This window comes from Taurulus bubalis (genome assembly GCF_910589615.1).
Source record: "Taurulus bubalis genome assembly, chromosome: 16".
Lineage (NCBI taxonomy): Eukaryota > Metazoa > Chordata > Actinopteri > Perciformes > Cottidae > Taurulus > Taurulus bubalis.
Genome location: NC_136604.1, coordinates 5,501,390 through 5,525,378, shown reverse-complemented (window position 1 = coordinate 5,525,378; position 23,989 = coordinate 5,501,390). Strand labels below are relative to the sequence as shown.

Here is a 23,989-nt window from a genome sequence, read left to right as displayed (position 1 = left end):
TTGCTGCGTTCACACTGCGCCGGAGTTTTAGAGTACCGAACACGGAGGAGTTTGTCAACGCTCCCGAGAACGAATATGTTTGAAAACTCCAGGATTACGTCCTAGTGTGGACGGGCGTGAACGGAGAAGTTGGGAAACGATGACGTAGACATCGGCGTTCGCTACTTGATTGGGTCTTAGCGGTCACGACCGATCACATGACTCTGAGCAGCAGTTTGACCTCATCGTACAGCGAACTAGCTTACTTAACACAGTCCTAAACGAGTGTCCAAGGAGCCTTTTCCTGAATAACTACATTGGTTTGCGGGGTTACAAGTGTATGTTTAGAAAGTTTAGTTTGAGAGGAATCAAATCATGTAATATCGGGGTCAGTCTGCAGTGTGAGAGTCTTTGCAGATCAATGGTAGAGTTTTAGGACCTTGGAGAGCAGTAGCCTGTTGGCACCTCCTGACTGAGTGAGCAGATGGTTCACTCAGTCATGCACCCTTAAGTACTGGGCGAAGGACACCGCCGGAGGGGACTCCAGAAGACTCTACGGGATGACGAATTCTGTGAAGAGCAATCAGAGGTCCCATTAAAGCCTCATAAAGTGCTAAAACCAATAGTCAATCTTATTACTGCAGTACTTTAGTAAGTACTGGCTACTTGAGCCCCTTGTGCTTTAGTTCTTTACTCCTTTTCCACTCTAAGACGTATTCTACTACTTCCCAGAGTAGATTTGACATACAATCATAAGACAAGATTTGAAAAGTACCCGTAAGTATATGTATATAAAGCAGTTAAAATTAGCACCACCTTGACCAGCAACAACATCAAAGTACATAACATGAAAATAAGTCAATGTTGTTGCCAGTGCTTTTACAGTAAGATGTTGTATCAGCTTTATGTATTTATACATATTATATATATATATATATATATATATATATATATATATATATATATATATGTATATATATATATATATATATATATATATATATATATATATATATATATATATATATATATACTTATACTGTAGGCCTTTAGTATAAATAGGGGTAGACCTACAACACTCATACAGATGATTGCAGAGTTTTGTTGATCTTTTAGTGTTAAAATATACAGACAAATGTCAGTGAATTTAAAGGAATATGTCTACATTTTGGGTTATGTTTCATCTCCTACTTGCACAGAGTTAGATAAGAAGTTCGACACCTGTCTAATGTCTGTATGCTGAAAATTAAGCTACAGCCAGAGACGCTAGCTTAGCATAAACACTGGAAACAGTAGTAAACCTCTAGCCGTAAAACCACAACACGTCCTTTTTACACTTCAGTTTTTGCACAAATTTAAAAAGAATATATGTCAATCAGTGAGCTTTAGAGACGCTAATTCATTTAGCTTTGGACAAGGCCTGGCCAGCTGTTTCCAATTGTTATGCTGCGCTAAGCTAACCAGCTGCTAGATGTGGCTTCCTATGGAGCATTCAGACAAGTGGTGTCAATCATCTCATCTAACTCTCAGCTAGAAAGAGAAGAAATATACTTCCCAAATTGTGTGTTGATGTTAAGCTACATTTTGATTGCAGGACTTTTAACTGTAATAGAGTACCTTCAGACTGTGGTATTGTGACTTCTACTCAAGTAAATACCTTTTCCACCACTGCCACCGCTTGAAAGTGGTTTTGCACGCTCAGAAAGAACTCAAGTGTGTGCACTCTGGATTCCCAGATATTTCCTGATTAGTAAGCATTCAGGGCTGATGGCATGTTGATTCAGAGCGAGCCAAAGCAAAAACCAATCTCCCCCCTCATGTTACTGTAATCTCCAGCATGCAACCTGATGACGGAGGGATGCTGGGAAAACCTGCAGCGCTCACCAAACCAGTGGCCGGTCTGCCCCTGAGAGGATTTAGAGGGGGGAAAACAACACAGCAGCTCTGGGACACATATTATATTCCCACTGGTAAATCCTCTCCAACTCATTACCAAATCCTCGCTGCAGGCCTGCTAATCTCTAAAGAGAGGCCGACCAGGTGCCAGTCTTTTTTGTAATGGAATTGCGCGCCGCTTTAAGTGATTGCATCAACAATTGCCGGCCCTGACGGATTAGATTAGAAGCAGAAGAACCCTGCTTGTAGAAGAAACGTCATCGCAATCCAAAACAGGCGTCGGATGAAAAGAATTGACTCACCCGCGTTACTACATTGTGACTACTCGACTGATTGCAATATTTACGTCTGCAATCTCAGTCGGGCTTTTTCATTCGCAGGACTCTCGCAGCGATGAGGGGGGATGTGATCGGAGCTGTCAGAGAAGAAAATTATTTGGAAACATTATGTTTGGAGAAAAAAGCCCGGCAGCGGGGAAAGCGGCTGTGAATGTGACGAGGAAACAATTGGGGGAATAATTGTTGCACAAGCTGCCATCAAACTACATCTATCAAAGAATGACAAAAACCTCCCAAAAAAACAGAATGATGAATACATCTTGCGTGTCTTTGAAAAAGATCCGGCTTTGGCGAATTCATATGTTGTCCTCGTTTGATCTGATGATTAGCATGTGCGTGTGTGTGTGTGTGTGTGTGTGTGTGTGTGTGTGTGTGTGTGTGTGTGTGTGTGTGTGTGTGTGTGTCAAATGATCAGTGGTGGAAAGGATATGCTTGAATTTGCATCTATCCTGCACTTAATTTGCAAATCATATCTTTTTACATCAGTGATTTAAAGGATTACAGACAAACTCTCCATTTCTGACTGATAAACCTCGGGCCCAACACGACACATGGGTGGAGCTGTAAGTGGGAGAAGAGCTGTGGCGTCCAGTTTATCCTCGAGCAGCTGAAGGTCTCTGCAGAAGACAGAGGAGAGGCCATTTAAATAATTTAAATAAACAAATCCCGGTCATTTGCTTGAGCACAGGTTCCCTCTGCAGCTGACTCGATCGGACCACAAAACGATGCCCTTGCCCCCGACTTTAAATCAGATTTGCAATTAACTTTGTTTTGCCACTGAACACCACTTGTCGTCACAATGGGGCACGAGAGCAAAAGGGGGCCGAGGGCGGTTATTTCTGCCGGATGTTTACTTGCACTTCTCTCTTTACTAATGAGATCTCAGAATAAGTGGGGGGAAAGTGCTGGAGAGCGAATGTGTTGCTGCACAGCTGCTGACTTGCGTCACTGAGTTACTAGGACATGAAGGCAAAGGGCATTGTGGGAAAATTTCATAGACATAAAAACTAGATACTAGAGTCCTGGTTATGATCAGGTTTTTGACATCTCCAATGCTACCTGGAGTACGCTGATAAATAAGGAGATATTCTGGCATGGAAACACTGTTTGTAGTTGGATTTCCGATCATTCTTTGCCTCGTGCACAGCACCAACAACACCATGCATCGGCATTTCAAAGGCTTCTCAGGCGCATTTTTCACACCAGAAACCCGCACTTCCTCTTCTTGAAGATGTTATTTATAAGATCATTTGAAAATGTAATACAAAATTTGAGCTTGTGGAGTTGGAAAGAATCAACTTTACCAGACCTCCGTAGCCCGCTAGACTACGTTAGCTGCTACTAGCATAACACAACAACTTTATTTGTTTTTGTTTCCCCAGTATTGTCACACATTGGTAGAAATGCAATCAAGGTTTAAGGGGTTGGGTTTACATTTTCTTCTCTTTCTTTCTTTTGCTTCCAAATGGGACAGCTGCCTCAAAGTGTCCACGAGGACTACGTCCAACATCAAACTGGGTGTGAAGACAGGATCTGTTCTGTGTTCACACAACCAGGCCCTTTCGATTCCCCCAGGTTGTTCACGTGTCGATGTCACCTGCTGGCGATCACGGCCTCACTGCACTGCAGCCATGTGAGAAACGTTACGAGTTGCAGGAACAAAAAGGTGCGAATTGGTGTCAAACCTCGTTCGGGCTCCAATCTGTGTGACGCTCACACGCTAAATGGACTGCGTCGTTGCGCTTGAACAGCACCACGGGCAAAAGAGGAAGCTGTGTTTGAATTTGCATATGAATGCTTTGAGCTGGTTTTAAACGGTTCTTGTTCTTCAACTGGTAAGAATCAAACCTTTTAAGTTCATACATTGAGCACAGATTTAAAACAGATAAACCTGAGCCAGTGTACATTGTCCCGAAACATGAGTTTAACACATAGATGCACATGACGAAGACATAATATTTGCATATAATGCAGACAGAGAACCAGACACCACAGCACTCAAATACGGAGTCGAATTTCGACATGTTCACAGATCCACATTGCACTTTTCTTTTTCTTTTGCAGTTACAGTTATTTTAAGTTGCAGAGTGTTGATTGAAGAGTTGCAGGGCTGTTTTCCGAAGTGTGAAATTGACGCTCATGGGTGTGAATGCGCCGTACATAAACACAGCACAGTGTCTCAGAGTTACATTAGCAACATTATGGTCTGTTTCCCCATTATGCAAGTCACACACATCTAAGATAAATACACACATCTGCACACACGCACACTCCCAGAGGTTTGGTGAATCGCAGTGTGCGTCAGAGAGCCGAGGCACAGTGGGGGCCGGCGTCACTAAGTCGCACTAACAGGTCACTGTGGAGAGAGATGGGAGGAAAACTGGCAGCGGACGACAGATTTAAGCTCTCAGGCTGAACGATCGAAGATACTGACTGGGATATTAAGCAAAAGAAAAAAAGCATGTTGCTGGTGTCCAGTAACTTCACTGAAAGTTTAACCGACATAATAGTTGATATTGTCTGTATTTAAAATCAAGCCTTTGCCATGAAACAAGAGAACTCCCCTGATCGTATCAAAGTGTGCTTACAGGTGTTGGGGAGAGCGAGTCCTACTGCATGTGACGTCCAGAAGGAGCTGTGTGAAGTCTGATAAATTGCCTCAAGTGATGTCAACTGAGTCGGCGTCAGTTAAAGACTACAAGTTTGAAAATGTAATTAAAAATTTGGAGTCGTTCAGTTGGAAATAATCTTAAGTTTAACAGACCTCTGTAGGCCGATGGCATCTTGAGGCTACGCTAGCTGCTACTTGCATAACACAACAGTTTTTGCAATGTGGCTGAGGTTAGGAGGGATTGACCTCAATGGGAAAAGGTCACGATAGATTGTCAGACAACGAGTCTCGCAAATTAAAGAAAAGGAAAGTTTTCGCAACTCCAGGGTTGCCATCTTGTTTTTTGTTATTCCTCAAAGTTCAAATTATGGGATAGTGCTCATTGCTCGGCTGTTTAGCATTTTTTTTCTCCCGTAAAAGCAGCAACGAGCAATTAGGTCGAGGACTGACAAATGACCGTTATACAACAGTATTCACCTTTTATTTTGCAAACATTAGACTCCACACACAGCTGAAATAGCTCTCCTAGCTAGCAGTCAGTGAGCATGCTCGCTAACACTGGCTCAGTTTCTAACAATACAAATCCACATGTATAAAATGATGTGACTCAGGTCTTCATGAGATCTTTTAACGTTGTGAACAAATATTGTATCCACCTGCATTGTGTCTCACAGGCAAGACGTCTCAAAAACGAAGATAAATAAATCCATCACCACAATAGATAAATAAGCGAATGTGAACGGCAACATTTCTTTGACATTCTGGTCGGCTGAAACCACGCTGAACGTCACCCATTCCTAATCACAGCGACTTAAATCCCCGTAAATCCTGCAAAATGAAGTCTGTGTGTGTGTGTTTATCAACCCAGCTGATCGGATCCAGAGGACACCAAAGGGACAAGAGGGGAAGCAGCTTTTACGTCACTGAGTCCAGCGGCTGCTGCTCAGAGGGCGGTTTGGATTGGACGTTACCTCCTGCAGGTTGGAGAAGCGAAACGCACAAAGCACAAGAGCTTTAGCCGATGCTGTGGATTGACTGCATTCCTACAGGAAATCCTCTCGCTCACAGCACAAGGCTCCTGACCTCTTCCATTCATATGTTCTTGTTTTTAGTCTTCCTTTAAAGGGCCCAAAGCACGCTTCAGAAATTTGCATCTTAATCACTGTATAAAGTCGGCTTGTCTACAGCATTTTGTCTGTTCGTGAGGCAAAGCGCGAGGGAGAAATCAACAGACAGAGAGCTTGTTTAAGTAAACCTTGAATAATTTATTTTCTTTCTTCTCGTTTCCCTTTTTATTACTTCTGACACGGAATAATTGTCACAGTCGGCCTTTGTTTTTTTGTTAAGGCAACAGCATGAGACAAGGCACAACAAAAAAAAGTTGTTCTCATTTCCTTAAAAATCAACTCAATGTAGAAAAATATATGTGGAAGGTTTTCTCTTGGTTGCTTTTATGCATTGAGAAGTACAATTTGTCATTCAAAAAGTGCATGTACATCTGTTTTTGTTCCATCTTGTCTTGGGAAAAAAAAACAATACCTTCAAATATCTTATGCAACATTAAAAGCAAAGAGCGCCTCATCCCGAGTCTCTACAGCGACATTATTTCCTTGTTCACATCTGGTGAACATTGTCCTCCTGCAGCTCAGGATCAGGAAAACGGACTCTGCTCTCTGGGTCGACATTTTAAATATTCAAACAATCTTTGCAGGATAACAGTTGCTTTTCAAGGCAAGGTCTACAAGAGCAGAGCTGCAGCGGTCCAGCCGAGGTCCTGAGGTCAAGCTGTTAGTTAGCGGGGACGAGCAGGACGAAACCATCCCGGCTCTTTTTGAAGTCGGCGCCGGTCTGGCCCGGTTTGGTTTCTACGGTGACGCTCTTTGGTTTGCCACGCATGTGAAGCTGCAGGGCCGAACGGCAGACCTTGATGGGAAAGTGGACTTTTCTTATACTGAAAGAGAGAAAGACAAAACACACATTTTTTATGACTATACTTGATAAAAAAAGAAAGAAAAAGGCTTATTCCCACGGCTGTGAACTACATGCCTTTCCTTTCCTCTTACCCTAATTTTCACCTCGTTTCCTAATCCCCAAACCAACTGCAAAGCCACGAGAGAATTTGTGTTATGTCTAAAATATTAAATGTATGTCAATGAAATCAGAGCGCTGATGGATGACGAATGAAAATAGTGGCCTTCTTTCAACTTTTGCAAAAAAAAAAAGATAATTAAGTAAGTTTGACTTGATTTTTTCGGGGGGAAATTGCTTCACTTATAAGAAATACAAATGTGCTTCCTACTTTTAAATGAAGGCAAGCTACGACACAAAGAAAAATGCTTCCTATGTTATGCAAAACAAAGCATTTAATGTATTATAACAAAATAACATATACTCTGGGGGTCTACCAATGCAGCTTAACATCTGTAGGTCTAATCAAAATAAAGTATTATGTTTTATTCCCTAATGCAGTTGTTTACAGAGAAGCTTAACACTGAACCAAAGTATTGCCAAACTGGAGCAGTTGTGTTTCTTCAGGCAACCGAATTCCCCAACATCTACCTGATATCACGACAGGAAGCTGCGGGGTTCACCGCGTCAATCCTCCGCAGTATCCAGGTTCAAACCACATCGTGCTGTTTGAATGCCTGAGTCTCCACACAGAGCCTGTTATTGATCACTTCACACTTCGCCCGTGCCGTGTGATGATTTCGACTGACCCGTCCGGAGTGCAGGTGTTTTGCGGCGTCACCTCCCACCTCCCCAATCCCTCTGCTGACAGTTGGGACCGTGAAGCGCGGCGCTGCACAGTCAGCTGAAGATGATCCACTGTGAAGTCGCTGCTTCCCCCTCCTCCCCGGGGATCCTGCGGCCTCGGCGACCCCGCAGACACAAGCTGGCCCCGGCACATGGCTCCGCCCTCTGCGGTGTGCATACAAATGGCCTTACACCGGATCCGCCTACGTCACGGCCCGAGGCCCAGGAGACTGTGAGTGCATGGTTTGGTTTTCCCCAATCCTCTTGCGGATGTTTGGGGATAGCTGTTCGTCTCTCTCTGGACACACTTCGTTTGAACTCAATTCGGCGGCATTACAAGAGCAGACGCAGAGCAGTGTTTGCCAAGCAGCTATTTGCGGACGCCTCTGAATGTCGATGATGTGGCTGATAAGCAGAGCTGGCTCATGCATACAGGGACACCTTTGGCAACTGTCCCCCTCCTTTGGCAAGAATGCTAGTGTCCTATTCTCCCCAGACAGGCTGGTTCCCTTCAAAGATCAATGGCTGTAAATCAGACGATGTCCCACTTTTGAAAGGTGAACTTCATTCACGCAGATTACGCAAAGCTGTCGCTGTTATGCAATAGTGCTGTCTATGTGATTATGAAGTAGAGAGCTGCAGCAGGTGAGAGCATCAGACAGACACAACTCTGAAAATGGAGACAGGACTAAAAACTAAAATGTATTGAATATTCTCTGAATGATGACACATGCAAAAAAAAAGTGAAAAAAATGATTTTCTCTGGACAGGCCGCCATTTCCTTTCATACAAAGCTATTGAAGCTGGGAAATACTATCAAATTGTTTATTTAAACCAAAATGAATCTTACTTTTATAAAAAATAAGGGCATCGTCTGGGGGTTAATACCAACATTATTGTTTGTGTCGAGGACGCTGATGCATTTCAGCTTTCAAATCTAAAACAAAAGCCTCTTTAAAGTGTCACATTAGTTGCCTTCCTGGCGCAAAAAGAACTGCTCGCTTCCAAATCCGTGTCACTGTTCATCATTGTCACTCCGACAGGTGTGTCCTCGCTCTCCGTTTCCCACTTGGCCCCTCGCAGCGCCTCGCTGAGGCCCCTAAACCAGCTGCCCCGCCCCCCCACAGAGCAGCGACAAGCAGCGTTTTGATCTTGTGGGCGATCCTGAGCTCACCACACTGGCCACCACAAGAGGAACCTGACACCGGCAAAGTGTGTCGAGGACAGTGGACATTCAGCCGTGAAGGCCCCGGGACCTGGAAGACGTCGGAGGCTGCGATTAAATATACAGCCGACCGCCACTCTTTACACTGTGCTTCTGTTCAAAACACTTCAGAGACTGTTTTCACCCCGAAAAGACAACAGCGTCTGTCATTTCTCCAAATCTTTCTGACGTACTGATAATACAAATCCCAGACACAAAGGCGGACGTTTGACCTTATAGGGAGGAGGATGGGGTGGATGTTACCGGACATGGTTTGCATCCCGTCACCAACCACCAACCGACATGTTTTCTTTGAACCATGACCTCCATCGTTGACTTAAACCAAGTCCTTTTAGTGGCCTAAACCTACAGGAACCCAGCATCAACCTTTGAGGTGGATGACATGAAAACGGCATGCACAAAGGTCCTGTGCTCTTCATCTAGGTTTAAGGACTTTGACTCACTGTCTTCTCTTCACAGCTGCTAACACCATTTTTTAGGTTTAGGTGCGACTTGCTCTGGTCGAACTGCAAACAATTATGAGGCACGATTCTTGGCACGAGTTTTTAAATTGTCATTTAAATTGCTAGGTATATCTTGATTTGAATTAGACAATAAGATTCATTTTTGTTTCAATTCACACATTTGGTCCCAACAGTTATTCTCAGCCATCACAAGATGTTTAAACTGAACACAGCCCCCCCCCCCCCCCCTCCCCCTCCCCCCTCCTCTCTCTCTTTTGTCGTATCAGCACGACTCAGGAAAGTATTTCAAACCCAGGAAAGTGCTGCGCTGTTGTCTGCAACATAAAATTTATCGATTCCCCATTAAAAAAAACTGTCCAGTTAGTAGCTTGACAGCCAGGAAGAAATCTGAGAAGAGCTCCAAAACAAAATCAAAGTGCCGATGTATTGTCAGTTTTACACTTCAGCTTTTGTACGGATAAAACAAGAGAAATATAACACGTTAATTGAGCTTTATAAAGGTGGATTTTGTCAAAGTTTGACAGAGCCAGGATAGCTAATTATGCTAAGATAATCGACTGCTGACTACAGCTTTAAATTGAAAGACAGAAAATATATTTGTATCCATCTTCTCATCCTTTCCTAACATGTAAATGAATGAATACATGTAGCCGTCTCCCTCTCACCTGCAGCTTTCCATCCATTAAAGCCCCTCCATCCAGCCCTCCTTTTCTTCCACACTACCCGACACAAGCCTGCAATTTACTCCCCTCGCAATCTTAATGAGCACTTCCCCTAGCTGCCTGGCAACCATCTCTGGGGCAACGGCAGCATCTGCAGCGCCGCCGGCAGCGGGGCCGACGTGGGCCGAGGCCACTCCAGTTTTGGGGCGGCGAGTTGGCGGCGAGCGGACCGTCGCCTGGTCGACGCTTAATGCGTCACAGCGTTCATCATCCATTAAAATTACCATCACCGTCATCAGAGAGTGTGCGCCTATCACAACCAGCTGCACCCTACGACTTGCACCAGGGGGGCATTCTGGGAAAAATATGAGTCATACTGTAACAACGGCAGAGCTAACGCATGGAGAGCGGCTTCTGTAAACGGTGCAAATATGCTTATAAAATGCAACACAGCAAGTCCCGTGAACGCACATGACTTGAATCATAGATGTGTGTCATCAAGTGTGATGTACTTTAATGCCACCGGCTTCAATCATTTCCTCGGCGCTGATTAATTCTGAGGACCGCCGACACGTTTCTGAGATAACAGCGAAATCAGTTAACCAGCGCGGGGGCTAACAGAGGGAATTGTTTATCAATGAGGGGGAGACGACCCATCGCTGTCACGGGGGGATCATGCAGCTCTGGACACGTTGTTAGTGACAGCTTTTGAACTCATCAGAATTACAACTCTGGAAAGATGAGAGTCCTTTTCACCGATAAATTGCAGTGTAGTGCTCGACACTACGGTGGGACTGTTGTGACGGATGGGAATGTTGCTGAGGAATCCATTTGTTGCGCTCCTGAGGTGGATTTAAAAAAAAGTTTCTTTAAAAAGCCAGCACGTGTGTGTGTGTGTGTGTGTGTGTGTGTGTGTGTGTGTGTGTTTTGAAACCACAAAGAGGCCTTTTGATGCCGGTGCAGTTTGGAGGTCAGTTGCCGGCTCCGTGAGTGCGCCCGAGAGGCTTTGAGACGCTCCAACAAGAAAGTCCCCGAGATTTAACGAGCGAGGCACCAGTCATCGAGATGTCTTTGTGAAATCTGTCTTTGATGTAAACGTGTGGGAATGAGCTCATCGGGAAAATGGGAAGTGAAGTGTTCCGCGGCTGTGTAGCTGTGTGCTACACAGCGCCCACCTCCTCTTCTTTTTTTTGCTCCACTACAAAGGGTTGGCTAAACATAAAATCCTGTTCACTGGCACATTTTATATGTTTTTGAACGGATTAGCTTCATCCTTCCTGTTGGAATTGTTGCATTTTGTGTATAAAATGAGGTATTACGAGGTCAAACTGCAGCACAGCATTTCTCCCTCAGGTGAATCTGCCTTGACTCTCGTCCTCCTGTAACGTAGGTCCAGTCCACCAGAGACGCTTTGCATTTAAAATTGTCGCTAAACAAAGAGCTGCATTTACTGCTCCTGAGTTTCATCAACTCAGCAAAAGAGTGTGACAACTGAAGAAGAGGAGAACGATTTTGCTAACCGGACAGATCTCTTGTGAAAGCTGCGGTCGGCACTTTATTGTTGGCGTCATTGGGCAGAGATTCCATGACAAGCTTTTCAGCAGACTACAATACAAGTGTCCGGAGTGAAAAACTAGACTTCTTGGATCCGTTTTCAAGATTTAGAAATCTAGACCGCGACAGAAGACTTTGGCCGATCGCAGGTCATCTCAGAGAGAGGGGCGTTCCTATTGGCTGTTCTACAAAAGGCAGATATGTGCGTACGTCCCTTCAGGCGGGAAAGCCCGACTTCAACAGCCGCCTATCCCGCTGCAAAAGTTCACATTCCAGCTTTGCCGGAAAATGCCCGCACCGCACTGCGGCATCAACGGGGAAGGCGTGAAGGAAAGAAAGTGCGCGGTGTTTTCCGAGACGGAGAGAAACTGTAGATAAAAGTTCCGCCTCCTGGTCACGGCTGGGGTTTAGCAGAATGCTAGAAACGATCAGCCACATTTCTCTCCATCTCTCTGGTAGATTATTCGTCTGCAGGAGCTGATGGGGGCGATGTTTGAACGTACGACGACTGGTAGCCATTGATTGCACGGAGGTTTAATCCGCATTCGTAAAGAGTCGTTTTTAACCGATTGTGTTGAGGATGAAATTACAGCTAAATAAGTTACGTAAATGTAATACTAATTATAAAATACAATGCTAGGTTTTATGCTTTTATGACGGTCACATGGTTTTCTCGCACAACACTTGTAATTTGCCAGTGGATAAAATTACGTCTTTTATTATTTTTTATTATTTACATCCCTCTCTAATATAAATCCTTTGTGAATGAGGCTTTTGTGAGTCATGAGGAATCATAATTTGTTTCGTGTGTATTAAAAATGATGTGAGCATATTTTACGAGAAATTATATTGGTCATATGACTATAAAACGTTGTTTGTGTCCACTTGGACGACTGCGTTTGAACAACAGAAACTTATAAAATCTGCATTTCAGTAATGATCACGGCATGATGTTGATCAATGTGACAACATTAACTTAACTAATGTTTATATAAATATAAAAGCTCCCTAGATGTGTCGGACCTCACAATGTGACCGAAACATTACTCATGCAGACATGAAAACTGTGAATAATCTTACATCTTACATTTGGTCACGACGTGAAAGACGGACACATTACAACACTGAAACTAAATGTGGTGCCAGCTCTGCTTGTAGATACTGAACTATATGGACTCTATGTACTCTATGTACTCTATGTACTTATATGTCGTGAATTCACGCTAAAGACCGACTGTAATCAAGTAAATGTGAGGCTCAAACCACTGAGCCACATGACCTGCAAGCTGTATGAGGACTGAGGAGGAAATGGGTCAGAGTTAATATACACCATTTACGTCCACCTGGCTTAAAAGCTGTTGCCATAGTTACTCTCAGTGGTGGAGGAAGTATTCAGATCCTTGACTCGAGTAAAAGTACTAATACCGCACGGTACAAACACGACTCTAAGCAAAAGTCCTGCGTTCAGGAAGAGTATGCAAGAATAAATCAGGAAAATGTAAAGTAAAAAGTAAAAGTACTCAAAGCTGACAAATGTTCCCTGTGACTGCTATTATAGGATATGATTAGATTATTATTACTCATGCGTCCATGTAGACAGGATTTTACTGTACGAGTTGGTGGAGGTGGAGCTCCTTTTGAAATATTTTGGACGGGACGACTACTGATTACTGTAAAAGTCGGGTTACAAGCCACTCCTCTGGTCAGTGTCCCACTGTAGCAAGTTAGGAGCAGCGCTATCTAGCGCTGCTGCTAGCGCTGCTGCTAGCGCTGCTGCTAGCGCTGCTGCTAGCTCCCCGCTCCTGCTGCTAGCTCCCCGCTGCTGCTGCTACTGGCCGCGTCCCCTCTGCCCAAGTCGGGTGTCGAGCCGGGGCTGGTCCCGCTACCTTCGGTGGTCGCATGAGCGCTAGCGGAAGTTAGCGGGGAACTAGCATGAGCGCCAGCTGGCTACAGCGGGGAGCAAACGGGGACACTGACCGAAGGTAGTAGCGGCGTGTAACCAGACTTTTACGGTATTCATTGATCGATTGTTTGGGCTCTGGGTGATTGTGACTATAAGAACATATACTATATCGGTAAGTGACACCTTCAAAATGTTTGTTTTGACCGACCAACACAAACCTCAAAACTATTCAAATCGTCAAAAGGAAAAGCTGCAAACGTGAAGATGGAACCATGGAAATCAACGTTGTTTCAGATTTAGATTTTTTATGTTTATACAGGAAAAATCCTTTAATTTTGAAAAGTAACACATAACTAAAGCCGTCAGATAACCGTAGTGAAGCAAAAAGTACAACGTGTCCCTCTGAGTTGAAGTGGAGTTGAAGTATAAAGTGGTATCATGAGAAGCAAATACCAAAGAAACATGAAAAGAAGAAGACAAAACCGGGGACAGGAAGTGAGCGGACGAGAGGACGAGCTGACCGAGGAGAGTTGAGAAAAAAGCTGCCTCTCCTATTGCTCCGGCCGAGAGACGAGCTCATTGAGGACAGCCACTGAGGGAGGGAAAGGAAGAGAAGCAGAGGAGCTATTTCAGGCGTCGGGATGACGCCTTTCACGACCTAAAAAGTGAATTTAAAATAGAGACGGCCACCCCGAACCGGCAAACTGTTGACGTCCAACGAGGTCAAACGAGAAAGTCAACAAGTCCTTTGGACATCCGTAACAGGCCATTAAAGCCACATCACAAGACCACTCGCATACGCTTTGAGGTTAATGAAATCATGTTGTTTTCTCGCTACTTCCCTGGGCAAAAGGGAGGGGGTGACCCAGAAGATTGCTATTAATGCAACACCATCCCAGGTCTTTCCATATTCATAACGGGAAAGTGATGATTAAGGCGATGCTGGAGACAGAGGGAGAAGCTAGGAGAGGATGAGACAAGAGGAAATTAGCAAAAAAAAAGGCGAGGGGGAGGGCATAATTTGCCCAAATGGTAATCAAGTGTCATTCCATAAAATGTGAGGTGTTGGCCAGTCACCCCGAATCCCATCTGTTGGGAGTTCATGTGCGTAACCTCGCGGGCCGGATGATTCAACCAGAAATATTTGCATGTTTTTACAGGGAGAGAAGAGAATTTTTAATACGCAAAATTGGAGCATCACTTTCAATCTATTATTGTGCGAATGCACCATCTGACCCACTGCGTCGCCCTGAAGCCTTGTCAGTAAACTAGGCTGCTGTTGTCGTCTTCGCCAATGTAAAGTGGAGCAAATGCAGCGGCCGTGTCCAACAAAACATCCCATTATTAATATGTATGATATTATAACATAATACAAAACTATCTGATAAGTGACGTCAGAAAGCTTTTAAAAGCTTCATGCCGAGCACAACGTGGTGAAACTGCGGAAGAATTGTTGACTCTGTTAAAACAAAAAAACACAACAACGTACATCCTACAATATAAGTCAGGGTATTGATGATGATTCCTTCAAGTGGATCACTATTTGATGAAAGAAATACTCAAATATGCTTTTTTTTCTTTTTACATATATCTGACTTGGCAAAGACATTTTCCAAACACTGTATGTAGTGACAGTGGAGAAGAGATGTATTTGTATCGTTAATATAAACGTATTCCTTTCAGCGTGTCTTTAAAGTGGCACAAACTAACTGCTGCAGCTTTTGGTTCCGTATCGCAGTCGATAGAGAGACGTCTCCGTCCAGAAAACATTCTGTGGTCGCAGTCAATAAAGATAATACAATCCTCAAATTGCCTTTTAAGTAAAGAATCCTCCTCAATCTTTTAAGGCCGGGGCGGATCATACCCTAAATCCTGCCTTTAGCCCACTCATACTCCCCCCACAGCTGTCCCAGCAGATGGTCCACGAGTCCAACCCCCTTCCAAAAAACACATACACACACACACACACACACACAGTAAGCAGGCACATACCGACACACGCGCCGAGTTCATGCCGACATCTCAGACCCAGGTGACAGGAAGGGAAAGCGGGAGCGAGACGGGGGAATACGTGCAGGAAAGAGGAGATGGGGAGGAACTACTGCGCTGCGGGAGCGAGAGACGGATGTGACATGACAGAAAACCAGACGGCTCGTCTCGGCTCGTCCTCGCCGCCGACGCAGCGCGGCTTTGAAGTCTGATTTTTACCTTGTGCCTCTAACGCTGCCTTCGCTGACCCACTTTTGTACGACTCACTGTGCCACCAGACACTCACCGACTCACAGACTCACTCTCCCGTGTTTGACTTCCAGAGATGAGACAAAAAAACAACAACAACACAATCGCTCCATTGACTGTTTCCTCCCCTGACCGATCTCCAAACATCACAAACTGAAGGAAGAAGATGACGTGCATGTGCGTGACACCCAGAGTCTGGGATCTCATTTCCTGACAGAAGGAAGCACAAGAGGAGAGTGTTTGTGTGTTGTCATCCCCTTCCTCCTCCTCCTCCTCCTCCTCCTCTCCTCCCCCTCACACATGCTCACACACTTACACAGCTCGCCCCTGACTTTGTCTCATGAGTAGAGGTCGCGACCCCCTTCCATTCACCACAGATGGTGGCACAAAGACAGGCGGGGAGCTGAAACTGAATCCCGATGGTCGACTCTCCTCTGCGATGCCCGCCGCACCAGAGACACCCAGCTGCTGCAGGGACCCCCACCACCTAAAACCAGACCAAATGTCTAATGCACCAACAAGGTTGATGTATAAACCTGATGGAGTCATGGTTTAACTTTACATCATGTTGCAGACTTCAAAACTAGTTTAGAATGAAGAGAAAATACACACCTCTTATTTATGTTCATTTGGGTAAGGAGGCATCTCATATTGATTCAACTCCATTTAATTTTGCTTCAAAACTTGAAATTTACTAAACTGAGATTTGTTTTTAATTGTGCAACAGAGCTCTGATTCATTTCTGATTAAAACTAATCGTAGATTAAAAGAATCATTGTTGGTGCAACCTTTGCCCAAGACTCGTAAACCCCACAAAAGCCTCAGTGGGGATCTGGGATCAGCTAGCGGAGCATGGAAGACTCATAAAGGTGGAAACACACCAGGTGTGTCTGCCGTCTGCAAAAAAACAAACGTGAGGAAGCACTGATGAGTGAGCTCACTTGACGTTTTATCTCATCTCATGTAGTCTAGTCTGACTGAAGTGGGGCGGACAAAATATTACAACGGAAATATATATTATTGCACCATTCCAACAACAACTGAACATCATAATAAAGATAAAAGATACGTTTCATTGCAGGACTGTTAATGTTTTCTACATACTGTTTTTTTCATTATCTGACAATTATTTTCTCAATTTAATTCTTCTATTTTCTGGTAAATCCCAGACAATCAAGAAAACAAACCCCAGATCAATCGATAATGAAAGTAACTCAGCTGCAGCCAAACTACATAACTATGCAAAATGCATTTCTACAATTCAATTTTCATTACAAAAAATAGTTGTGTTATTAGAAATGAACCCTAACAGATTCAGTTTGGCCATAAAATCCTCCCTTCACAATTACTTGGTGTTTCCAGATCTTTCAGCCACATCTCATGGTCTTCTTCAGCTCAGTCGATGTGTATGATTGCAGTCATTACGTATTTGCATGTATGCTTTATTTATCTTAATATGGAATCTTAGACAGGCTAAAAAAAGATCAGAATAAACACATGGAATTGTATTTGTTCATGTATCATGAGACCATTATGTAATGATAATACTAATAATTGTAAGTAATGGGAGCAGAGATCAGAAGTACTTGGACCTTGTTTTCTAGGATGAACCTTCAAACTGCTTTTTTAAGATTGAAACCTCAAAAAGAATCAGTCCCAACTCTAAAGAGGTCAAAGGCTTTGGTGGATTTTGGCATCATCTCCGTCCCCAGACTGTGTGTTTGTTAGTATACGTGCGTCACTCACTAGGGGCCTGGCAGGATTAATACTTTGAGAAACCAATCACCGCAGACTAATAACTAATAATAACAACACACACACACACACACACACACACACACACACACACACACACACACACAGTACAACAAAAACAGTCTGCTCCGTGTGAAAACTTGTGCCATTCAAAAGAAGTCTGGCAGAGATGAATGTGGGTGGATGTGAATCGGGTTCATAAACAGCGATGACAAATCAGGGTCCGAGTGATAAATGTGATAAATGTCAGCGTGACTGATTCATAGCGCATCAGTCATTCAGAGCAGGGCGCCAACACCGACAACTATGACAGTGATAAATGCCAAGAGGATGATTTGCGTAATTGTTGTGCTGCATTAATAGACTCCGTTTCAGCCGGGGGTCTTTTGACCAGCACCTCCATCGGTCTGATGCCGTGCCGTTTATTCGTGCTGCGTGTTTTCTCTAATTCATTCCTCCTCTCTGTTTAAAGCTTTCTAATGAGAGTAATCCGCTGCATGTAGCGTATAGTTCTGATGAAAGCCTGTCTCATCTTATGACACACAAACAAATACATTCATGAATTGAAGTTCAAAACAAATTCAATTTAAATGAATAGATGTCTTCTTTGTCCGGAGGAAAAGATTGTGTCATGTGTCTTTATGAGCAACCAAAACGCCAGTAAATACCTGTAAGTAAAGATGCAAAAGTAGTTTTTTCATTTCAAAGCAATGTTTGTTTAATAAGGAACAAAAGTTCAGGGCTAACGTAAAATAATATGTTGAGTGGTGCAAAATATAGTTTTGTAGAAACAGTTTGTGTGCTGTTACTTTATGACATGGGTGTAGCTTCAACAGATAGCTTCTTTAATGCTATTTTTTTTTTTTTTATATTATAGAGAGATTCAGATAGTAGTGGTCTAGAGGTTTTTAGCTTTTTAATCTAACAAGAATTGTTGTTTGTGGTTGAGCTTGAGTGAAAAACGGAATGAATGAAACTGGAATATAATTATATATACTTCCTTATTTGTGTCGGAGTGACTTATCAGCGAGCGCTGTGGGGGGCCGTCACTAAACGGGCTGTAATGTAGTCATTCAGGGCCACTCCTCACCGTCCATGTATGGCCACACAAAGGGCTTGTTTTTAAAGCTGACTGGCTGTTATTAAAAGTGTGACATCATCATGGAAAGGACCCAACAGAGAAACGATGCGTATGCTGATAACGTCAGCGCGTTTTTGCCCCGGCTGTGCGAACTGACCGTGTGAAGTGGTCCACCAAGGCGCCCACCAGCTCGCCCACGCGATCCTGGTTGGTGCACAGCTCCCCGCGCTGCAGACACAGCAGGACGTCGTCCTGGGAGGACGTGTGGAGCGCCACCATCTGGTCGACCCCGGCGGTCACGCTCAGCCCCGTCAACTGTGGAGAGACACAAACGCCACGAAGTCAGTAAGGCCACAGCGAAGGATGTGCTCAGGGAGTCGCTGTTTAACATCCTCCAGGCTTCACGCAGGTAAAGCTACATTAGGTTTAAGGGCTTCTCATATCTCTACCACCTTTATTCATCTACAGCAGCAAACTGCTGCTTACACATTAGAGCATAATAATATAATAAACAATAGAACAAGATTACAAAATACATTTACTTGTGATCTATACTTTTACTTAATGCATCGAAGAAGAAAGTATTTAATGCTGCATTGCTAATTTTGGTTTAGTGAGAAACCTGAATTATTGTTCTACCACTGCTGAGGGGACTGACTGTGACACTCAATGTCACACACGAGAGCACCGGGAAGTAATTTGTACGAGAATGTCAGGATTATAACGTCAATGTACAGTACCTGTACATTTAATACAGTATATCCAGGATCAAAAATCACGCCATGAATGAAGCCAGCGGATTATTTCTGCTCAGTATGTAGGGTGAGAGAAAATCTGCCCGCGGTGCATGTGTGGTGGAGATGCAGTGAGGGGAAAGTCATGAGGTGTGACCCAGATAATCATATTTATATAATGTATTAGTTAGTTAATATTTTTGTTTTCATATTCTGAATCTGTAAAAGTAACTAAAGCTGTCAAATAATTGTAGTTGAGTAAAAAGTACAATATTTGCCTTCAAAGGGTTGTGTAATAGAAGCACAAAATAGAGATAGTCAGGTAAAGCACCAAAACATTGGTCCTAAGTACAGTAGTTCAGTAAATGTAACAGAAATAAAATAACACAATATATGAGATATATAAAGACAGAGACAGAGAAGGTGAGGTGTGTCACATATTTTAGAGATGGAATGGATTAAGCCTTTTATGGCCCCCAGCACACACAGGTTAATCCAGAGGGGACGACAGTGTGTAATGCCACTGTCGAGGCCTGATTCTGGTACAGCCCGTCCCTTCAGTGTTCAGCCATTATATTATTACGTTATTATATTTATGTAATAAACAACAACAAAATAGAATAGAACAAGTATGATTTTTCTGAGCTTTTGCATCGTGAGCAAAGGCATCAACCAATCAAGTTGTGCGGAACGGACACATTCAAAATGTGCACAATAGTGTTTGACAACAGGGAGGCTGCAAAGTCAAAAACAACCCTTAATTACTCCTTTCAACCTTGACAAAGTCAGAGCAGACCAGATCCACTCCTTCTGTTCATGCCTTTCACAATATAAGCCAGAGACATCATTTTGGCAGGCGAGTATTTCACATTTTCGTGTTATTTATTCACCAGTTGGCAGATAGCAGGTGAATCCTGAAGACTGGAAAAACAAAACCAGTAGGAAAAACAGGCTGGAACTCTAAACACAAGGTACAAAGAACATGGATGAACTGGTACAAAGAGAAGGGAGCACCGAGACTACAGACGCGAGGAAGGAAGGATGATGACGAGGGACAATGAGCAGGTGACAGGATAGAGCGACGAGTGACAGTCACGAGGGACAGGTGACAGTAGTGAGGGACAGGTGACAGTAACGAGGGACAGGTGACAGTAACGAGAGACAGGTGACAGTAGTGAGGGACAGGTGACAGTAACGAGGGACAGGTGACAGTAGTGAGGGACAGGTGACAGTAGTGAGGGACAGGTGACAGTAACGAGGGACAGGTGACAGTAGTGAGGGACAGGTGACAGTAGTGAGGGACAGGTGACAGTAGTGAGGGACAGGTGACAGTAACGAGGGACAGGTGACAGTAGTGAGGGACAGGTGACAGTAACGAGACAGGTGACAGTAGTGAGGGACAGGTGACAGTAACGAGGGACAGGTGACAGTAGTGAGGGACAGGTGACAGTAGTGAGGGACAGGTGACAGTAGCTTGATAGCTGAAACTAGTGACCCTCGTATAGTTGCGAGGTGGGAGGATTCGCTGGATATTGAAGTGTTCTTCCCATTCTGTTTTTCCATTTCAAGTTTTTCCTTCAACAGAATCCTCAACGTTGCTTAACACAGAAAACACGGGGTTCTCCTGGATAACGTAACCATCATATAGGTTTATGTAACAGACTACATGACTTATTTCTCTTTGTTTTTGGTAGTGTCATTCATTGCATTAGGGAACAGAGCGATGCTCAATTAATCCAAAACTATCCCAGAATCTGAAAGTAAATGAATCGAATTAAATTAATTTTCTATTGATTAATTAAACAATGAAGTACTTCCCCAATAGCGGTTGCTAGAATTTGGTGTTTTTTACAAAGACGTCATGTGAAAAGGACAGAGTCACAGAGTGACGAGTCCAATCGATTCAGTAAAAACACGTCACAGTTATGCATGATGTTGTTGTCACGTTGTTCCACCAGTTCGTGACCTGAGTGAATGAAGGTCAAACTCGAGGAATCTGTTCCAAAGTGTCTGGTGACACAATGTGCTGCTCTGTTTCTTCTCTATTCTTTGTTCCTGACCTGGATAAGACTCATATCCTTCACTCTGAGCAGCAGAGCTTAATGGCACCGGCTATCTTTAGCCGCTCCTTTGCTGCATAATGATGGGTTTTAACCCTCTGGCATGTTTTGAGCTCTCTCTCTCTCTCTCTCTCTCTCTCTCTCTCTCTCTCTAAAACCACTTCTGGACGTCCAGCTGTGCTGACTCACTGTGTGCTAAGTAGGTGTTGTTGGTCTTTACACAAACCTTCAGTGACATACAGTAGATACAGTGGAGAACAAACAGTCAATGATGGATTTTTAAATCACGGTATCATGATACAGACATCTAAATATGACAAAAATGACAACCAAGGACATGGAACTGTCAAAAAGTAGACAGTGGCACATGTATAGTAGTGTACAGTACCAGTACGTTCATAAAATATCCCCAAAACATTACCCCCACAATCAGAATTAAAATTTGAAATACACTTTTATCGATACTAAATATAATAATCTGAATAAACCGGCTCAACCCTGCAAAACGACGCTAATTGCATGTTTGCTATCAGTCAGCTGGTAAGGATGCTGACTTTTTGTCTGGAAAATGTGGCTTTAGCCTCAGTCTTTTAGCACGATGTTGTGTAGATGTAGCCATCACATTATTTTATTTTTTTCACATGTTTATTGCTAGAAATATTCAAAGATCACAGTTTTCAGCTAACTCAAGGGCTAGCGTTGGGTAATTAGATAACACTAGCTCGCTGTAGCTGGGAAAATATGTTCCGGACATCTTGTTTCAACACAATACTTGATGTCAACACGGCAACCTCGTATTGATAAAGTTATTTATGTTGTAAACTCTACTTCTGGCCAGATCTTACTTGCTTGAATCAAACCCCAGCTGTCCATAAGGGCCTGTCCAACATCTCATTTCATTCAGAAATACATAAAACCATGGGGGGGGATCCTGCTCTCAAAGCTATTTCAAGGAACCCCAAGCATCAGATTATATCAGCTTCACCTCCTCTCTCTCTTCACTTTTAGAGCTAACGGCCCTCAGAGATGTCTGATCCACTTTCTCACATCGGGCGTTGAAATGAGCCCGGTTCTCCTCAGACGTGAGGAATCTCTAACACTAAGCATATATGTCAGAGCACCGCCACGGCCACCACTAACACACACACACACACACACACACACACACACACACACACACACACACACACACACACACACACACACACACCTTCTTAAAATGAGATGAAGAAATGTCTTTATGTCAGTCAAGAGTCTGTCTATGTTCTGGGAATGAGGCGGTACACAAGTTGCTGTTGCCGAAGGTCAGAATTTGACCAAATATGAGGAAATGTTGTCCCTGGTTCCTCCAATCAAAACGCAGGTTTCGTTCCTGAGTTCCTCACAAGGTTCTTGGTCCCCTGGGAAAGTTCATGGACTCATGGACAAGAGCTTGAAAGATGAGGTTGTTCATCAGGTCGTTTCTACAACAGGGGCTTTTTGTCCGTGCGATGAATTTGCACTTCAATACGTTGTTTTTTTCCGTCTCAAAACGCAAACCGTACTATTAAAAGCTTCTTTTTTATATTTATAATTTATCGCGCTACGAGAGCCACGCCTGGAGGAAAATGCCCCCTCATTCAGCAGCATGGTTAGCCCGTGCTTTCATACCCAGGACGACGAGGAGCGCTTCGGCTTTAGATTAGCTGTGCGTGTATCTCCTGTGTGAGTACTCACAGCATCCAAGGGAAGCCTCTTCAGAACCCTGTACTGCTTCTTTGGCTCCAATTTGTAGACGCACTTGTCTGTGATGAGCAGGCCTCGGTCGGTGCTTTTGTTGAATCTATTCACCTGAGAGAGCAGAGGAGGGAAACGAGGGGAGGATAAAGCTCCATGTTTGTATTTTGTATTTATTTTTTGCAACTTGTAGGATATTTTGGGTTATCACTACTCTCAATTCAAAAGCAAGTTTCCCTTGTGGAGTTGCAAGCAAGCAACACTCACAAAACAAAACCAAACAAAGCAAAACAGAAGGATAGATGGAAGGATGAGACACAAAACCAAAGGCTCTGGTGGGTTTGTCAGTGTTGGAGGTTTTATTTCCCTTCATCAAAGCCCGCATATCTTTAAATGTACTTTGACTAAAGCTGCAGAATTTAGTGGAAGCCCTCTCTCTGCAATCCCTGATAAGGAACACATGGCCATTCTTATCCACGGGGAGATGATAAGAGTTAATCATAAGGTGAAATAACCAGCAGGGCCTCAGCTGACTCCATTCGATGGAGTCACAACGACTTTAAAAATGAAAAGGATGTCTGAAAGTTTAAGGAAATCTTCCACGATTAATCCTCTGATTATGTTTTATCTAACTTCTTCATGTTCCTTTCTGAAATCTTGAAAAGCGAGCCGACACAAAAGAGACCGCGAGGGGGTGGAACGGAGAGCGCAGCAAGTGAGAAATAAAAATAAAAAGGAGGCTAAAAGGAAGCAACAAAAGACAGAAACCGCTTGTGCAAAACAGGCATTTTCATGTCAACGTGTTGTTGTTTGTTGTTGTGTACCTTCCTACAGAGGCCGGAGAAGAGGACCTGACTGTACTCGTCTTTGTTCCTCAGCTCCTTGGAAACACGGATGAAGCCGGAGCTGGTCTGAGGGCAGTCTCTCACCTGCAGAAAGGAAAGAGCCTGTGTTATTACCCAGAAGCCAGCAGCCGCAGCACGGCGGTGTGGCAGTGTATCTCGTCGTTAGTCGTAGAA

The 23,989-nt window shown here is 43.7% G+C and overlaps 1 protein-coding gene across 1 annotated transcript in view; it reads right to left on the bottom strand.

Annotated features, from left to right (window-relative positions):
* Positions 1-6,109: 6,109 nt before the first annotated feature.
* The window catches only part of myo1g (myosin IG), a gene marked incomplete at its 5' end in the record, with an annotated part of 40,759 nt that continues 22,879 nt past the window's right edge, over positions 6,110-23,989 (bottom strand). The window contains 4 exons of the mRNA XM_079231758.1: positions 6,110-6,775; positions 18,618-18,775; positions 22,971-23,084; positions 23,795-23,899. Of these exons, the coding sequence (XP_079087884.1) occupies positions 6,613-6,775; positions 18,618-18,775; positions 22,971-23,084; positions 23,795-23,899 (540 nt within the window). The 3' untranslated portion in view covers positions 6,110-6,612. The remainder of the gene's footprint in view (positions 6,776-18,617; positions 18,776-22,970; positions 23,085-23,794; positions 23,900-23,989) is intronic.